The sequence below is a fragment of the Notothenia coriiceps genome, unplaced genomic scaffold, assembly GCF_000735185.1.
Source record: "Notothenia coriiceps isolate Sejong01 unplaced genomic scaffold, NC01 NC01_scaffold00004068, whole genome shotgun sequence".
NCBI classification, from domain to species: domain Eukaryota; kingdom Metazoa; phylum Chordata; class Actinopteri; order Perciformes; family Nototheniidae; genus Notothenia; species Notothenia coriiceps.
In genome coordinates, this window is record NW_011336769.1 from 272821 (window position 1) to 288614 (window position 15794).

General features: G+C 40.1%; 2 protein-coding genes across 2 annotated transcripts; one reads left to right on the forward strand and one right to left on the reverse strand.

The window, feature by feature from the left end:
• Positions 1-3878: 3878 nt before the first annotated feature.
• On the reverse strand, positions 3879-7753 carry ngdn (neuroguidin, EIF4E binding protein). Its single transcript, XM_010767112.1, has 11 exons — positions 7702-7753; positions 7355-7414; positions 6832-6903; positions 6303-6440; positions 6136-6220; positions 5999-6051; positions 5643-5754; positions 5321-5495; positions 5010-5163; positions 4348-4411; positions 3879-4072 (listed from the first exon to the last, which is right to left on the reverse strand). Exons 1-11 carry the CDS (start codon positions 7720-7722, stop codon positions 4053-4055), a joined length of 954 nt encoding a protein of 317 aa, XP_010765414.1. The 5' UTR covers positions 7723-7753; the 3' UTR covers positions 3879-4052.
• A 409-nt stretch (positions 7754-8162) lies between these two features.
• On the forward strand, positions 8163-11311 carry LOC104941943 (CCAAT/enhancer-binding protein-like). The gene is made up of 3 exons (XM_010767113.1): positions 8163-8239; positions 9143-9421; positions 9826-11311. The coding sequence occupies exons 1-3, from the start codon at positions 8237-8239 to the stop codon at positions 10129-10131; spliced, it is 588 nt and encodes a 195-aa protein (XP_010765415.1). The 5' UTR covers positions 8163-8236; the 3' UTR covers positions 10132-11311.
• Positions 11312-15794: the final 4483 nt, after the last annotated feature.

Consider the following 15794-nt stretch of genomic DNA (forward strand, 5'->3'; position numbering starts at 1 on the left):
ACAGGGCAGGTAGGCCATCCAGTTATTTTAGCCGGGCCGGCTCAGATGAATTGGTCGTGCTTTTTATAGTACTAGGGCTTCCATCAGATGACATTTTTTAATGGATTTATTGTCAAAAAGCACTTAAGATATTCATTGCTATCGGGATGTGTAAAGAGCATTCCATGGAATATAACAAAAAGTATCTCGGAGTTTCTCAAATTACCTACCCCACCTTAATGTCAGCAACATTACAATTATTATTTACAATGGACTACGCTTAAGCTAACCAGACTAATTTCCACCAACTGCATGGACCACACCCACCTTGTTCTTGTTGAAAAACTGGGTGACATACTGTCGCCCTTTAGCCCGCTCTCTTGTCTTCTCTGCTTTCTTTTTCTTTCTGAAAGCCTGACTTTGTTACGTCGTTGAAACATNGTAAGTTTAGTGAGTACATTATCAATGTAACGTTATTTTTAATGTTAATTATTGATTGATGAAAGGTTACTTCAACATTTTTTCTTAATGTTCTAAAAATGTTTGGGGCCCCTGTCAGTCACGGGCCCTTAGAATCGTCCTAACTTTTCACCCCCTTATGGCGCCCCTGCATTTGACCCATCCTAGTGTTGGGAGCAGTGGGCTGCAATTATGAACGGCACCCGGGGAGCAGTGTGCCTTGCTCATGGACACCTCGGTAGCACTTGGTCTTGCCAGGACTTGAACTGGTGACCTTCCAGTTGCCAAGCCCCCTACTTCGCCACCACCGCCCTTGAGGACAAAGATAAACCTGTGAAATTGTTTTGGGATTACTTCTACTGAGCTCAGGTGAAAGCGCTGACCTTTGCCACACAGCAATGACATTACTATTGTGAGTGTGTACTAGGGCTGTACCCGAATATTCGACTATTCGAATATTCGTTCGTTGGCCAACTATTCGGGTTTCAATTTCATTATTCGGATCGAATAGTCGAATATTCGGGTACAGCCCTAGTACACACTCACAATAGTAANGACAAAAAAAAAAAGCTCTCCTGGACAGAGAGACTGACTGGCCGCAGTGTGCGATTGTGTGTGAGCGTGCGTGTGCGGAGGTTGGTGCGTCACCCCTGGTAAGGTATCAGTTGGCCATTGGGGAGAGGAAACGGTGGCTCGTTTCTTTGTTTTCTGTTGGTTTTTGAGGGAGGGGAGTGTGGGAGGCGGGGCATGTGGGGGCAGAGAAGATGGTGGTATCTCAGGCTGCAGATGTGTCTCCTTTGGTCTGGCTGTGACCTCCTGCTTTCACACCATCACCAACACAGCCCACCCACTCACCCTCCACCACCACCAAAAAAAACGAAAAAAAAAAACATGTGGGGGGGTGGGTGCGGCAACAAGAAAATCAACTGTTATGTTTTTTTAATGTACCGTACATATGTGAAACTTCCACTCAGCCAGGATATATGTTGTGTTTTTAAGTTTGTGGTTTGGAGTATATCATTACCTACCCATCCCGAACCCCCCCTTTGTGTCTGCCTCATCCCTTACCCCTGCTGCATTTTATAACTCATGCTTTTTCTCCCCCCTGCCCTGCTGTTTGGCTCATCACACCATGGATTGTGTTTTTTTCTCTGGACAGTGATGGACCCTCAGTGTTCAGTGGGATTGTAAACGCTTTGTTTTTTTGTTTTTTTTCTCGTGGGTGGGGTCTTCCTGCTGACCCCTCCCCTCCCCGCCGCTCGTCCATATTGTCACCTCCAACTCAGGCATGGCCACAGCTCGTTTTATTCATTTGACAGGCATCGATGTTATTATTTTCGTGCACCCCCCCCCTCCATCCCCCTTCTCCCCTCCCTCTCGCCCTCTGTGATCCTTGTCTCCCGTCTTCCCCCCCTCCCCTCCCCCGTCCTCTCTCTGTATATTAGACCACTTCTTGTCGTTTCAGGTTTCAGGACCAGTGGAGGCTGACGACCCCTCCCCAAGTGGCGCAGACCCCCCCCACTGTCTCTGCAGCGTCTCTCTCTCTCTCTGCTCCCGCTATGCACACTCACCCCATCCTGTCCGTGTGGGGGGGAGGGGGGCAGGGCGACCACAGGCCTGCCGCGGGGGGCATTTACTACAACAGCAAACGCTGATGATGCATTTAGACCCTTTCACACTTCAACAGACAGGACACACACAGACACACACAGAGGACACACACACACACACACACAGCAGCACACAAGGCACGTTAACAGGCAGCCAATCCAACACATAATTTATATTCAGAGAGCTGACGCCAACTTAGTGGAGTGGCAGGCGAGTCTGCGTGAGGGTGAGGAAGGCAGGACCAGAGACGAGGGTGTTTTTCAGGGGGTGTACAGCGCTGACCTTAAGTCCCCCCCCCCTTTCTCTGACGACGTGCAGTGCAGCCACGGCTTCTCTGAGGAAGGCCGACAAGCTAACGGCATTGAGTATTAATTTAATAATTGGAGTGGGCCGGAGCTGTTATTTTAGGGTGGGGAACTTCAGGGGTGGGGGTTTGTGTGGAGACTTTTTCTTTTATTGAAAAGAGGGAGTGGGTTTGAACAAATGTTTTGCTTTTTTTAATTTTATTTTTAACCCATGAGTCTGTAATTAGAGAAAAAAAATAAAGACATTGTGTAAAAATTAGACTGTTTATGTCTGAGTTTGTTCTGACTTCTATTTCTGCCCCGCTGGTAAAAAAGTGATGCTTTAATATCAATAAACAAGACTATAGGCGCGTTCACACCGCAGTACTTATCCCACTTTAGTTCCGAAATGTCGTGTTCACACCAAAAAGAGCCGAACTAAAATTAGTTCATGAGAACCTTTTTACCCCCTTCTCTGTCCCTGCTAGAGAGCAGGTACTTTCGTGGGAGAAAAAGGTTCCTGTGTCTGATTGGCTGAGCGGAATGCAAACCACGCCCCGTAAAACTCCCAAAAAGTTTTGTGAAGCCGCCATTTTATTGGCGTCGGCGTTCTGGCGATTTACTCGGAAGGCTTCAGGAGAAGCTGCTGGAGCAGCTTCTCCTGAAGCCAGTCCCCAACTCCGGGGACTTCCGGTGGCAGTATATGCTGTGAAGTTGTTTGCGGCGTGAGAGTAAACACAAAGTATTTATATATACAGTCTATGGAGTAAAGAAGAAGAAGTGACGTCAGCGGCTTCATTTGCCTAATCCTCCCCCAGGGATTTATTCCTGTGAACGCGATCTGTACTTAGTTCATGAGAGCTTGAGTTCTCATGAACTAAGTTCTGATGAACCTTTGTGGGAAAAGTACTGCGTGTGAAAGCGCCTCTTGTCTACCATAGGAAAATGTTAAAGTGTACACTAAATACTATTCCAACAATTAGACTTATCCTTCCTATGTTTATACAGTGCTGCAATCCTTACTAAAAAGAGAAATGATTTAGCAAAAAAAATTGTTATGCCTGAATCTTTGCAGCCTCTCCAACATTATCCCTTTGTTTTATATCATGAACTGAAAACATTTGGGTTTTCAACTAACACCTTACATTTTGCCAATGAAAAACGTATTTGGTTGTAGCCCTGAAATGTCTACATGTATGCTTACTAATTAACGCTAACAGTAGGGTTAACTTAGCACCACACTGTATCTCACCCAGAGACCAGCATACTGAAACAATTATTTGTATAGTTGTCAGGTTCCTGCAGCATCTGGCTGCTTCCCAAGCTATTGTGTACACATGGTGGAACTGAATGTTTATTTAAAAGGTAAATCAATACTTGAATACTTGAACATGTCCCGAAATACATTATCATGTCTCTCCTAGCAGGAGGTAATTAGATGGCAGTTATCTTGAAAGTCACTCAACATTCCAGTTTTTATCCTAATTGATAAGGGAGCAATGTGACTGCCCTCTGATGGACATAAATACAATTGAACAGACATGCTAGAGTCAAAAGGTAAATGTTTATTTGACAAACTGAATGAAAAAGTCATACATATTGCAGAGGTGGAGAATGTATGCCAAGCACAACTGACTTCTTTGTTTCCAAATCCTCTGAAGAATAAACTAAAACGATGATGGCTGTAGATAAGAAGTCCTCTTACATCACGTTGCCGGTCTATTTGTGCTTCTTGAAAGCTGCAGAGAAGGACAAGCAGATATTCACAAACAGGATTAAAATACAAAAAAAGCACTTGATTGTGGTTTATTTTCTTATTTTTAAACATTGTATTGAAAAGTAAATTACACCAAACAAATCATATCTGGATAACCTTTGGTTCTAAAAATAAAGATCTTATTTAACCTACCAAAAGTACACCAATTAGTAGGATTTCAAGGTAATGGAGCATAATTGTTTTTTCTCAAATGGCAGGAAATGCATTTTGTACTGAGGTATATTTGAAAGTCCTTACCCTTTCTTTTGGTTTTCTTCTTCATGAGTTTCTTCTTTTTCTTGGGGCCAGAGCTAAGCCCATCCTGCAGCAATAAAGAAAAAAGTCACATTTGGAATGTGATCAAAATAAAAACAACGCTCCCATTCATGCCGGACCGAGATGAGCATAAACAATTATAGCTTCTCATGTTGTCCGGCACCAAATCTAAACATAGCAGATGGACTTTCCAAACACATTTAGCTGAATACATTTTTCACATCTGCAAGCAGCACGAGGCTGCTAGTCATTACTCTGACTCATTAGTACTTTTTATGACAGTGAATTCAGACAGGGTACAGAGGGGGGTGGCTTCCCAAACCTGTTTAAGCTTTAAGTGTAACTGTTGCCAACAGCACCGTACAACTGACGTACAAATACACAAGTGTTTGATGGCGCCAGGTACATCATGTGTCCATTCTGACATTCATTATGTGCACTTGGAAGCCCAAATTTAATTAAAGTCAATATGAACAATTCAGCATGTCCTGTTCTCTCCAGTTAAGGGTCTACTGCTTGATTAGAGCCCCAAATTCATGTTCTTTCTGAGACAAACTCTCAATAAATTCCTCTCACAAATGTAGCCCTGAGTGGGGTGTGACCCCCTCTTTGAGAGGTTTGTGTAAAGATGTCAGTACGCTCACCTGGCCCCCCTCGCCGCCGGTCAGTGCTGAGATGTCACTGAAGTGTGTGATGCTGTTCAGCTGGCCCGACATGGACATGGATCCTCTCTTATTGGCGTTCTTCTGACGAGTTGGCACGTTGAGACGCACCAACATAGACTCCTCGTAATTTTTCCTATGAGGAAGAAAAGAGTTATAGAGGATGGAAACTCATCTAAAAATCCTCCTCAATATCCTCATCAAGTATTCCAGTAAAGGCTAAAACCCCACTGTCTTGCATCTTATCAGCTATCGGCCAACAGGCTGTTGAAATAAATCAAACCGTTAAACACCTGTGCAGCTCGTCGCGGCTCTCCTTGTCGCTCTGGAAGTCCCGCCTGTCCCTGATCTCCTCCGGAGCGTCGCTGTACTGCTGCCTCAGCTCCTGGATCACTGAGCTCCTGAGGGCCGCTCGCTTCTGACGCTCCGACAGAGCCTTCTTCTTGTCCGCTTCTGTCATGTCACCGTCTGGAGGACACGTGGTGAGATTTTTGTCATGCACACATTCCACATGGGAAACATCTTTGATTTTATGGCTGAGCAGGGATTTGATTTGGATTTTTTTTGACAAGAAACAGAACACATAACAGTTTAAAAAAGACAAAATGACCTTACCATAATGCATTGGAGCAATCTTTGGAGGTACATATTTCTTGCCACTAGAGTGGGCTGCTTTCTTCTCCGTTGTATTCTCAGCTTCACCTTCAGACTCTTCAGATTCACTCAACTGGTTGATGAAGCAAAGAAGGAAATCAGTTACAATGCTGTGTTTTCATCCCAAATTATTCAATCAATGCTCGCCTGAAATGTCTTTTAGGAAATGTAGAAAAAAGAACTATCCCAAAATAACGAATACAATTTTGCTACTCTTACTGTTTTCAGTTTGACACAAGCATTAAGGTTTATTAATGACAAAAATGTAACACCTCAATAAAAATGGTTATTAAAATGATCACGATATCAGCCCTTACTTTGCTGATGAGATTCTCAGGATTAGGACGCAGCTGCAGTGGGTCATTCTCAGCTGAAATTAAGATAATACATTGTTATACACTGAAGCCTGTTAAACATGGAGGGAAGGATCTCAGATCAGTCCAATCAGTCTCACCCAAACTGCCAGTGACCGCTGTGCGCACCAGTTTATCAATCTGGTATTTAAGTTTGTGGTCTAGCGGTCGCATCTTCTCCAAGACCTTAAAGCAGGATGACAAAAAAGCATTTTAAGAATAACAAAATAGGTTCTTTATTCGCAGCTTATCTCTACCATCATCTCACCGTTCTTATAGTGACCAGTCTACTTATGGCTTCACTGTCTTTAATTTTGCCTCCTTCTGTTTTGATGCTGATCAGGTGAGTGAGGTCTTGGAGGTAGAAGACCAGCAGGTGATACCGAAGGTCCAAAAAAGACAAACCCTGCAGAGAGAGAAGACAGAGAGTGAGTAAGGAAGGACTGTCTGTCTAGATCAGAGCTGCTAAACAATTATTTAGAATCTGTTTTATTTAGGTGAGGATAAAAAAAATGTCCTTAGTTACAGGTGCCTAAAAAAGGGGAAATTCTCTAAAAACATTGTAATTGCAAACATAAAAACTGCTTTTACCACTTTATATTTAATCCCGTTTAACAAACTACTAGTCATTATACTTTTCTAAGGATTTACTACATGTTTTCGGAATTGACGCTGGTTCCTTAAATTGTATCCTGTCATGTACCAGTTTTTTTCATCTTATTGTTTACATCTGATGTTTGTTTTCCATATGTATTAGCCTTGCTGTCCAGGATTTCAGATAACAAGATCCCACTCACCTTCGATGTCTTGAATGCCCCATCTTTGACTTTTGTTATCAGCTCACGCACATGACTTGTTACTGAGGCCAGCTAAAGAGAAAAAAGCAAAACAAGCTATATGTCACAAAAGTAACCACCACAGTAAAATAACAATGAGACATAAAATCACTTGATGACCAATTCTACCAAAAATACAAAATACAACAACATACAAATAATATTTTCTCAAGTATGCATTGTCCAAAACAACCAGGAAGAAAAGACTGAACTAACAAAAACTAAAGCCTTATAGACTTTCCCTTCTTTTGAATGCAGCTTTGCACACTGGCTCTGACTTGTCTTTGAATTGTTTGTTTTTTAATGTAGTTTTATGTATTTTTTTATTAGTTTTGGGTGAGCCACTAAACTAAGAATATGTTCTGTTTTTATGTGATAGACAAGTCTTTTATCCTTAATCTTCTGTAATGTCACCTTGAGATGTAATAGCTATTTGTTTCTAATGGTTCTATTAGTGAGCATTATTACAACACAAAGTTCTTACCTGTTCTGTGAGGTTTCTCAGTAGCTGTACAGCTGTAGGCAAATCCCTTTCTATTAAATCCTGTCAGAAAGAAAACATGTCAGAAATACAATGCAAAACACATAGCACTATTTATCTACAGCAAAATGTGGGTAATGTAGTAGAGATGCTAGTAAAAAGCGAGTGAGCTAGTGGCAATCTGGCTAACTTGAGTCATTTAAAAAAAGTATTATCACTAGCTTTTACCAATATCAATTATAAACGATAACAGTATGGTTATACATCGTCGGAAATGTCTATAATATTGACGTAAAGTGTAGAAATATTAAATAAACGTTTTTTATTTTCAGCTAGCAAGTTTAACTCACGTTGTCAATAGGGGCAGCCATTTTGTTTGAAAGTGGTCTACGGAAGGGGAAGAGGGACAATAGAAATTATGCGCGTTACAAAATTGCATGAAAACCAATGATAACACTCTAGCAAGCGTAAAGTTAAATAATGTTTTTGACAGTAGTAGTTAGTGACCTCGCACAATAAACTGTTTAATTTCCGTGTTCCAGAATTAGTTTACAGTGAAAATTACTTTGGTAAGATTGGTAACATTATTGGCCTTACAGTGCTGAATGTCAAGATAATTACACTGCCTCGTTTTACTGTTTGTGCGTGCTTTAGTCTGTGTGTGTGTGTGTGTGTGTGTGTGTGTGTGTGTGTGTGTGTGTGTGTGTGTGTGTGTGTGTGTGAGAGAGAGAGAGAGAGAGAGAGAGAGAAAGACAGAGAGAGAGGGAGAGGGAGGAAGAAGTGATGGTGAGTACCTGTCAGTGTGTCTCCTGTCTCTCAGTCCAGTGTAAGTCAAACTGCAAACTGTCAGACAGACCTGAAGAACAGTCTACCTGAAGTGCCATCATGGTAAGTCAGATATTAAGTTTTTTTATAGTGTGTGAAAAATAGTTTGCACTTATATTAGCAGTGGATTCATCTCTTGATTCTTTTTCTGAAATTAATTAAAACATTTAAAAAAATCACAACCAGTCTTTATATTTCAACCTAAAGACACAATGCTTACTATTAAATAAGACAAATATGAACAGCAAATATTCAATATGTAAGGCTTGCTTTTTCTTACCTTAAAAAAAAAAAAAATCCAAAATGTTGATTGTTTCTGTCGATAATTGTTTCAGCTATAATATGCTGTTATTGTAGTAAATTAGATATACAATATAGAATGAGGGATTAAAATTAGGATATTTCCATTTTATTACCATTGTTAGTAACATATATTCCACCTTTTTACTAATGTTGTTGATATAATTACAGATTTAACTATTACACATTTTTGCATGTTTTAACATTGCAGTTGTTCTGTTCTCATTGATCAAATTTAACTACTATTTACATTTAACTGGGTAAAACTACACAATTTTGAGCCACTTCAATGTATTTACATTATTATTCTTATTTTATACTTCTATTGCACTTCTAGGACACTATTTTACTTAAAGTATAAAACATTTCCAGCTGTCACATTAGTGATACTTAGACATTAATACATCTCTAATTATACCCCAGTGATATAACATAACTAGTTTTAACCCTGTGATATGATTTATATTATTCTAAAATTAGCCATTATGCATAATGAGTACTTTAACTTTTGGTACTTGATACACTGTTGTATTACTTGTACTCATAGATCTGAATACCACTGTGATCTGTTTCACTTTCTTATTCGTGTGTTACTTTTCTAGCTGTTGTGTATTTTTTATTGTTCTTTTTGTGTTTTTTCATTTATTTGCTGCTTCTCTCCCCCAGATGTCTGATTCCAGGGCTTCTTCTGTGATCCAGGAGTGGGCCGGTTCATACCCGGGTCAGAACCACACCCTCAACCAGACCTCGGCGTCCAATCAGCTGTCTCAGATGGACATGATGCCGTACGGCCAGGCTCAGGGGCTGGGGCGGGGGGGCCCTGATGACAGGGTCTCTGAGCAGATGATGGGACTGTCTTATCTGCCCTACACGTCTTCTTGTCTCAACAACACCTCTAACGCGGGAAACACAAACCACCACCAGAGCCATGTCAACACGCAGCAGGTGAGTGTTAGTGTGTGTAAAGATTATTTACTTAATATATAACAATTCCAACAACATTTCTGAGGCGGGGAAATCCTCAAACGGGGTGCTTGTGCTAGGTGACGGATTCTTACTAAGTACATGTACTCAAGTACTTCAACTTATGTTGAGGTAATTGTAGTTCACTGGGGTATTTTCACCTTATGCTACATTATAATACATAACTGTATAAGGTTGGTTTGAAGCAATAATATGATGTTTAAATAAGAAATATATGGTGCAACTTAATATTATTGCTTTCAACTAACCTAATACAGTTATATGAAATCTGTTGACATAGTACATGTAATTAAAGTCAACGTTTCAGTTGTTTCAGTGTAAGAGATCTAAGTATTTCCTCCTCTGCTTGTGTTCCTGTTCTCCAGGACTTCTCCCCCTTCCTCATGCCCACTCTGCGGGCCCCGGTCAACAAGAGGAGCCTCAGCAAGGACAGTGCCGAGTACCGACTGCGAAGAGAGAGGAACAACGTGGCCGTGAGGAAGAGCAGGGACAAGGCCCGCCGGAGGATCCTGATGACCCAGCAGAGGGCCGGGCTGCTGCAGGAGGAGAACCAGAGGCTGCAGAGCAGGATCGGACAGCTGACACAGGAGCTGGACTCTCTGAAACACATCCTGTCCCAGCGGCACCTGCAGGGAGCCGAGGGGGGGGCTGCAGGAGAGGCCGGTATCTAGAACCACCATTTGTATTAATCAAAGCAATCTGATTCAATATTCGTGTCCAGACAGGCCTCTAAATGTCTTCTTGTTGGTGCTGAATATTGCATCTATTTGTGAAAAAAGTCATTTATAAAAGAATTAGGCATTCATTTGAAGATGAAAGATTTTGTAATAGAGAGATTTTTTTGTGGAGGCACAGAAAGATCCAAGAAAACAGTCAGAGGGGGCCATGGGAAATCTGAATTCCTAACATAAATAAATACAGCATTCAAATTTGGCTTAGAAAAGACCTGGATTCCACCCTAGTACTCTCGGCTTTGGGGGGTTTCCAGTCATATTATAAGGGGGGTTTCACCCCACGCAACTTCCTGCTGACCTCGGTTTTTAAAAATGTTTGGCTAATGCACTGTTTGCTGGACTTTTTAAATAAATGAAATAATCACCTGAACAAGAGATATTCAGTCCTAATGTAAATCAGTAAGACGTGGTTTGAATGTAGATGTCATTGTATATTCTTAACTGTGAATGAAGAGACTGCAGATAAACCGTATGCGAGGGGTTAAATAAGTGCATATCCAGATTTAATACGACTATGTGGTGCGTGCATGGATTTTAGGGAGAGTACCTCAGATGTAAAAATCATAATTGCAGCAAAATGCACAAAAACTGGACACAAATTCCAAATGAACTTTACTGAATCTCCTTGAAGATACCATCTTTGAAATGAACGATTCAGAACGTTAACTGTCAACACAAACAAAATGCAGTTGTAGCTTAGTCCATTTATGTGACACAAGCAAAACATGGGTATAACAAAAGTGCATTCCTGTAGTGCATGCATTAATCTCACAGAGCTTTCAAAAAGAAAACCACTATGTGCATTATACAGATGTCTTGTTTTCATTTGATTTAACAAACATTGCCTAATCATACACTTGACACTTCTTGTCATTGTCGGAGATGATTGTAAATGTTGTTGCCCAACAAGGTTACAAAACCTGTGGTTTGTAGGGGATTGAATGGAAATCTAAATGTCTCTCTGTATATACTCTTATCTTTTGTCACTAAGTGAGTGTGGAATTACTTGAAAGAATGTTTAAATAATTTGTAAACTTTAATGTTGTCGATTGTGTTTTTATAGTCAAGCATTGTTATAGCAATACTTTGTGAAAAATGTTCTTTAAATAAACAAATTATTGAGATTAAGCTTGTATAAAATGTCCCTTGTATTTAAAAAAACTGACAAATTATACTATTTTCACATTACAAATACATATAAAAATTAGAACAAAATATGCCTTTTATTGAAGCACATTCATTGCTTCCCCAAACAACCTTTGAAATCTGTGTTACATTGCACTGAACCTTTAACAACAGATCTTTCTCATAGAAAATGTTGTGATATAATCTTAATATCTCATTATCCTGCATCAGGCAACATGCGTGCACCTGCCACATTATTTACCGTAAGTTGTCTAGCCACAGAAACGGACGTCATGCTTTGGACCGTTGTTCCCCCGCGGTTTCCCTTTGTGGGATGGGCAACATTTCGACACAGAGAGGACAGAGACGCGGAGCGCAGAGATAGTATCAGTGTTTGGGGCTGCAGGGCCTTCCTGTGGCTGTGAAGGCAGGGAAGGGACACAGAGATAGGAGATGCAGAGGATGGGGTCGGGGCAACCAGCCAGACATTTGACTTTTTTTCTTTAAATCTTTGCACAAAGCAATAGTTGGTTAATCTATTTTCAACACTATTAGATAACAGCATGGGAATCCTTTGCATTTACCAAGATTTATGACAACATGACCTATCGTTCTTTCTGTAATAATAACAAGAAAGAAGCTCACACTCAGTTTCATTTACATGCTTCTTTGTTGACTATATTGTTTACATTTTACAAGTTAAACAATCATTTTTAGTATCTGATCCTAGCTTTATTTTATTATCGGTGTGACAACTAATACCAATTGAGGTAATATGGATACGTTCATGTCTCTTTTATTCAAATGTTTCCCTTTAAAAAAATGAAAACTTATAATTGAAGTGATTTTACTCAAATACAATACTTCTTTGATGCTACTTTGTACTTGTACTCCACCACATTTATTGCACTTTTGATCCCATTACATTTGTTTCACAGCTTAATTTGCTATTGACTTTAGGATCAACATTTATATTTAGAAATGTTTATTATATTTGTTGTCATAGGTGAGGTTACCCAAAAGTTTAACTCAATTGTTAATAATATCCTCAAGATTAGCATCACCTTGACAACTCTTAATGTTAATAAATCAGTATTAATGTTCCAATAATTTATGAAAAATATATCTCTTTCAATGTGGACACTTTTCAAATGACTGTTACTCTTAAATACATCATGTTGCTACTAGTCGTGTGTATATATAATAATAATAATAATAATAATAATAATAATAATAATGCATTACATTTTTTATATAAAATGTTCTAACTCACCAAACTGAACAGATAATAATGACACTTCAATCCGCCCACACTGTTAACTGTGCCGGTTTATTAATCCAAAACGTACTTAAACTAATCACATACAGTCCACAAGTGTTTCATTACTATTTATAACACAGTGCAGATCTGCATGGACAATCAGTATCATTAAAAGTGCAAGCTACAAACAATGATTGCTCAAAAGCATTTGAAAATACCACTAAAAGAAGAAAAAGTTGGACTTAATTTCCATATGAGTGGACCTCAAATCTGCTGTCTGATCATAATTGTCATGATAGGAAGACAGCATAGGGTAGATGGAGCACTATTTTTAGAGTGGTGGTTGCATGTTATCATTGGATAGAGCACTATACTGCCAAATATTTGATTATGTATTCATTTGTGTTATTATAAAGAGTTAAGAACATTTACAGAGGACATGTGTAGAGCAGCACACAATGACTTCTTGTGTGTCCGTGTCTGTTGAAATGTCCCGCAAAGTCGTGTGGGGTAATCTGTGGTCCCAGGACTGCAACATATCCACAGAGTGAAGAAAGATCGTATTTCACCTAATCCCTACCGCGTTACTCAACAGCAGCAGCCCATATGAAGCCCACCACAACCCCAGAGAAGAGCTCCAATCTCACTGCTCCTGTCCATTAAAGGTTTTTTATTGCAGTAGATAAGAAAGTAATCAGAATTTTCTCCACAGAAACTGAATATATTAATGTACAAGTTGCACAATATTCAGTCCTAATATGGGAAACAAACTCTTTACCTCTGTTTCAGCACTTCCGCTGTACAGCTCTGTGGTCAGATGCCTGGCGTTCTCAGGTTCAAGTTCCAACCACACCTCCAAAAAACTTTCCATAAACAACATGTCACAACATAATCAAATAAAAAGAAAGAATCCTACAATGACAGAGTTTGCAGTAAACATGGGTGCATTATGAGACAATTGGCCACTTGGGCGCTGATATGGAAAAGGCCCTTTGCTAAGCAAGAGACACTGACTTTGCATTAATTTAGCCTGTTCTTGTAGTTGTCTTGTGTCTCTTTGTAGTCAACGTGAGACTATTTGTAGTCATTTTGAGTTCTAGTTGTAGGTCTTTAAGTGGTAAAACACTTTTCATAGTTGTTTGTGATATTTAATTGTGTCATTGCAGCATTTTTGAGTGTTTATGTAGTTGTTTTGGTCTCTTTCAAAGTATCTTTGTCTCTTCCCAGTCCTTTTACATTTATTCGTGGCCATTTTGAGTCTCTTCCTGGTCAGTATGTGTCTCTTTGAGTGACATGTTCTAGGTGAAGGCCCTATAGACTTTTGGCCCCTGGCTCTGTGCCAGTTCAGTAACCCATCCATGACTGTACAGGGCTTTTCAAGGCATGTTTGTCCCATCGAGGGTAATTTATCTACTTTTAAACTTTGGCCCTTTTTATTTTTTGCAAGAATCTTTTAAAGTATCAATTTTTAGACTCATGATGACCGACAAGTTCAGATCTACAGCAATGTGTGTGTTGTCTGATATAATCAAAGCCTTACACTATTGGCTGCTGCAACACGAGTGAAATAAACTGGCTTAGTGCCATCAAGTGTAGTTTAGCGGTCATTACCAAATGGTTTGCTCACAATAAATTCAAGGACCATCAATAATATCTCAAACTATAGAGAACTAATGTGACATTTCTCACCTAAGAATGACATTTTGATTATTTAATTTCATGAGAAAGATCAAACCCATATCAGCCTGGACCATGGAGGTGAGGTGTCTGGTGTTGGTCTGTGATTTATGGCTCCACCATGCGGCAGGAGCATACTAGTAGGCCTTCTGCAGAGATATTTGATAAATAACAGATATCTCACTCAACCCATTCATCTGTGTACTTCTTCTGCTGTCCAAATACAATCCCAATGTTTGATGTTTATTCTTAGACTGGTGCAAAATCTCGAGTTAATGTCTATAGCTAATATAAGTGTGCACATAATTATTATTGCAAATACTTTTAGTTTCTCTATGCACTTTTGACTTTTATCAAGAGCGGTCCTGTGTTTTTGTCATGCAATTTGTTTTAAACTAAATGAAAAAGCCATACAGGCAAGGGTGGCCTCTCTAAACCTCTTTGCTGCCAACACTAGTTTTACAAATTGAATACATATTCATATGAAATAAGAGGAGAGTTAGCTGAATGTACATGGTGGTTTGGTTAGAGTATGTAATACCTAAAATAAGTAATTCTGCATGTTATACTTTTTGACCTAAGTCTGTTATAATATAGCACTCAGACTCTTTTTTGTTTTATGCCTTTTTTATCATAAGAATGTAGTTAAATGTTTCCCTGTTTTAATGCATTGCTTTAAATAAACGTGTCTACCATCATAGAGACGAAAATGGTCAGGGACTTACAAGAACATTTTGATCTCGATGTTTAATAAATACATGAACAGAGGAAGCAGGATTTGTTGCTGAGTGAAACACGAACTAATAATAAAGGATCTTCGGCAGCAGGGAGACGAGGCGACGTCGCTCTGCCGGTTTTAGCCGAGTGGGGTCGAAGTGTCCCGCCAGCTGCTGGTCTCTATAAACAGGTTTCTCCCAATGCAGCTCTCCACCCGCTCTTTGTCCGCGACCGGCTGACCGACGATACGTTCCCCTTTAAGATTATGTCGGAAACAATTATGCCTTATTTAATTATTTTCTGTAATCTCGGCAGGCAGAAAAAATGGACTAAGCAGCAGCGTTGAAAAGCAGCGACGTTGAGAGAGCAGTAGCATCATCTCATGTGAAAGTGGCTAACAGGAGTCCGGTGTCCTTGCGTGTGTCAAAGGCACCAGCGGTGCTTATTGGAGGCTACGACACTTTTCTCCGGGACGGAAATGTATTTCCATATAACAGAAGAGACTCGGTGAATGCGGTGAAAGTACTCCCCCTTTACCCTGCAATGTGTTAGACGCTTGGAAGAGACCACTGGCAGTAGCATTTTGGCTCACATTTGACAACACTTCAGAGGGGGTAAGTAACAGTATGCGTCTGTTCTTAAGCCACGCAGTCACTGTATGTGTTTGGAGCAGGTGTTAGTCTTTATCAAAGCTGGTTCGAGTCCCCTCCACTCATTACAATTTTCATGTAATTCTCCTCACACTGCCGCTGTCTCTTTATTGTTAGTAGCTACTTCACAGAGGCCAGCCAGCCCCTGGGTGTTAATTCCCCCCACGTCC

Excerpts from the sequence above, each read along its gene's own strand:
- ngdn (XM_010767112.1), bottom strand. The coding sequence starts at position 7,722 with ATGGCTGCCCCTATTGACAAC. Across the intron at positions 6,904-7,354 it reads TGAGAAACCTCACAGAACAG|CTGGCCTCAGTAACAAGTCA; the intron begins GTAAGAACTTTG and ends TTTTCTCTTTAG. Across the intron at positions 5,755-5,998 it reads CTGAGAATCTCATCAGCAAA|TTGAGTGAATCTGAAGAGTC; the intron begins GTAAGGGCTGAT and ends TTCATCAACCAG.
- LOC104941943 (XM_010767113.1), top strand. Across the intron at positions 9,422-9,825 it reads GCCATGTCAACACGCAGCAG|GACTTCTCCCCCTTCCTCAT; the intron begins GTGAGTGTTAGT and ends CCTGTTCTCCAG.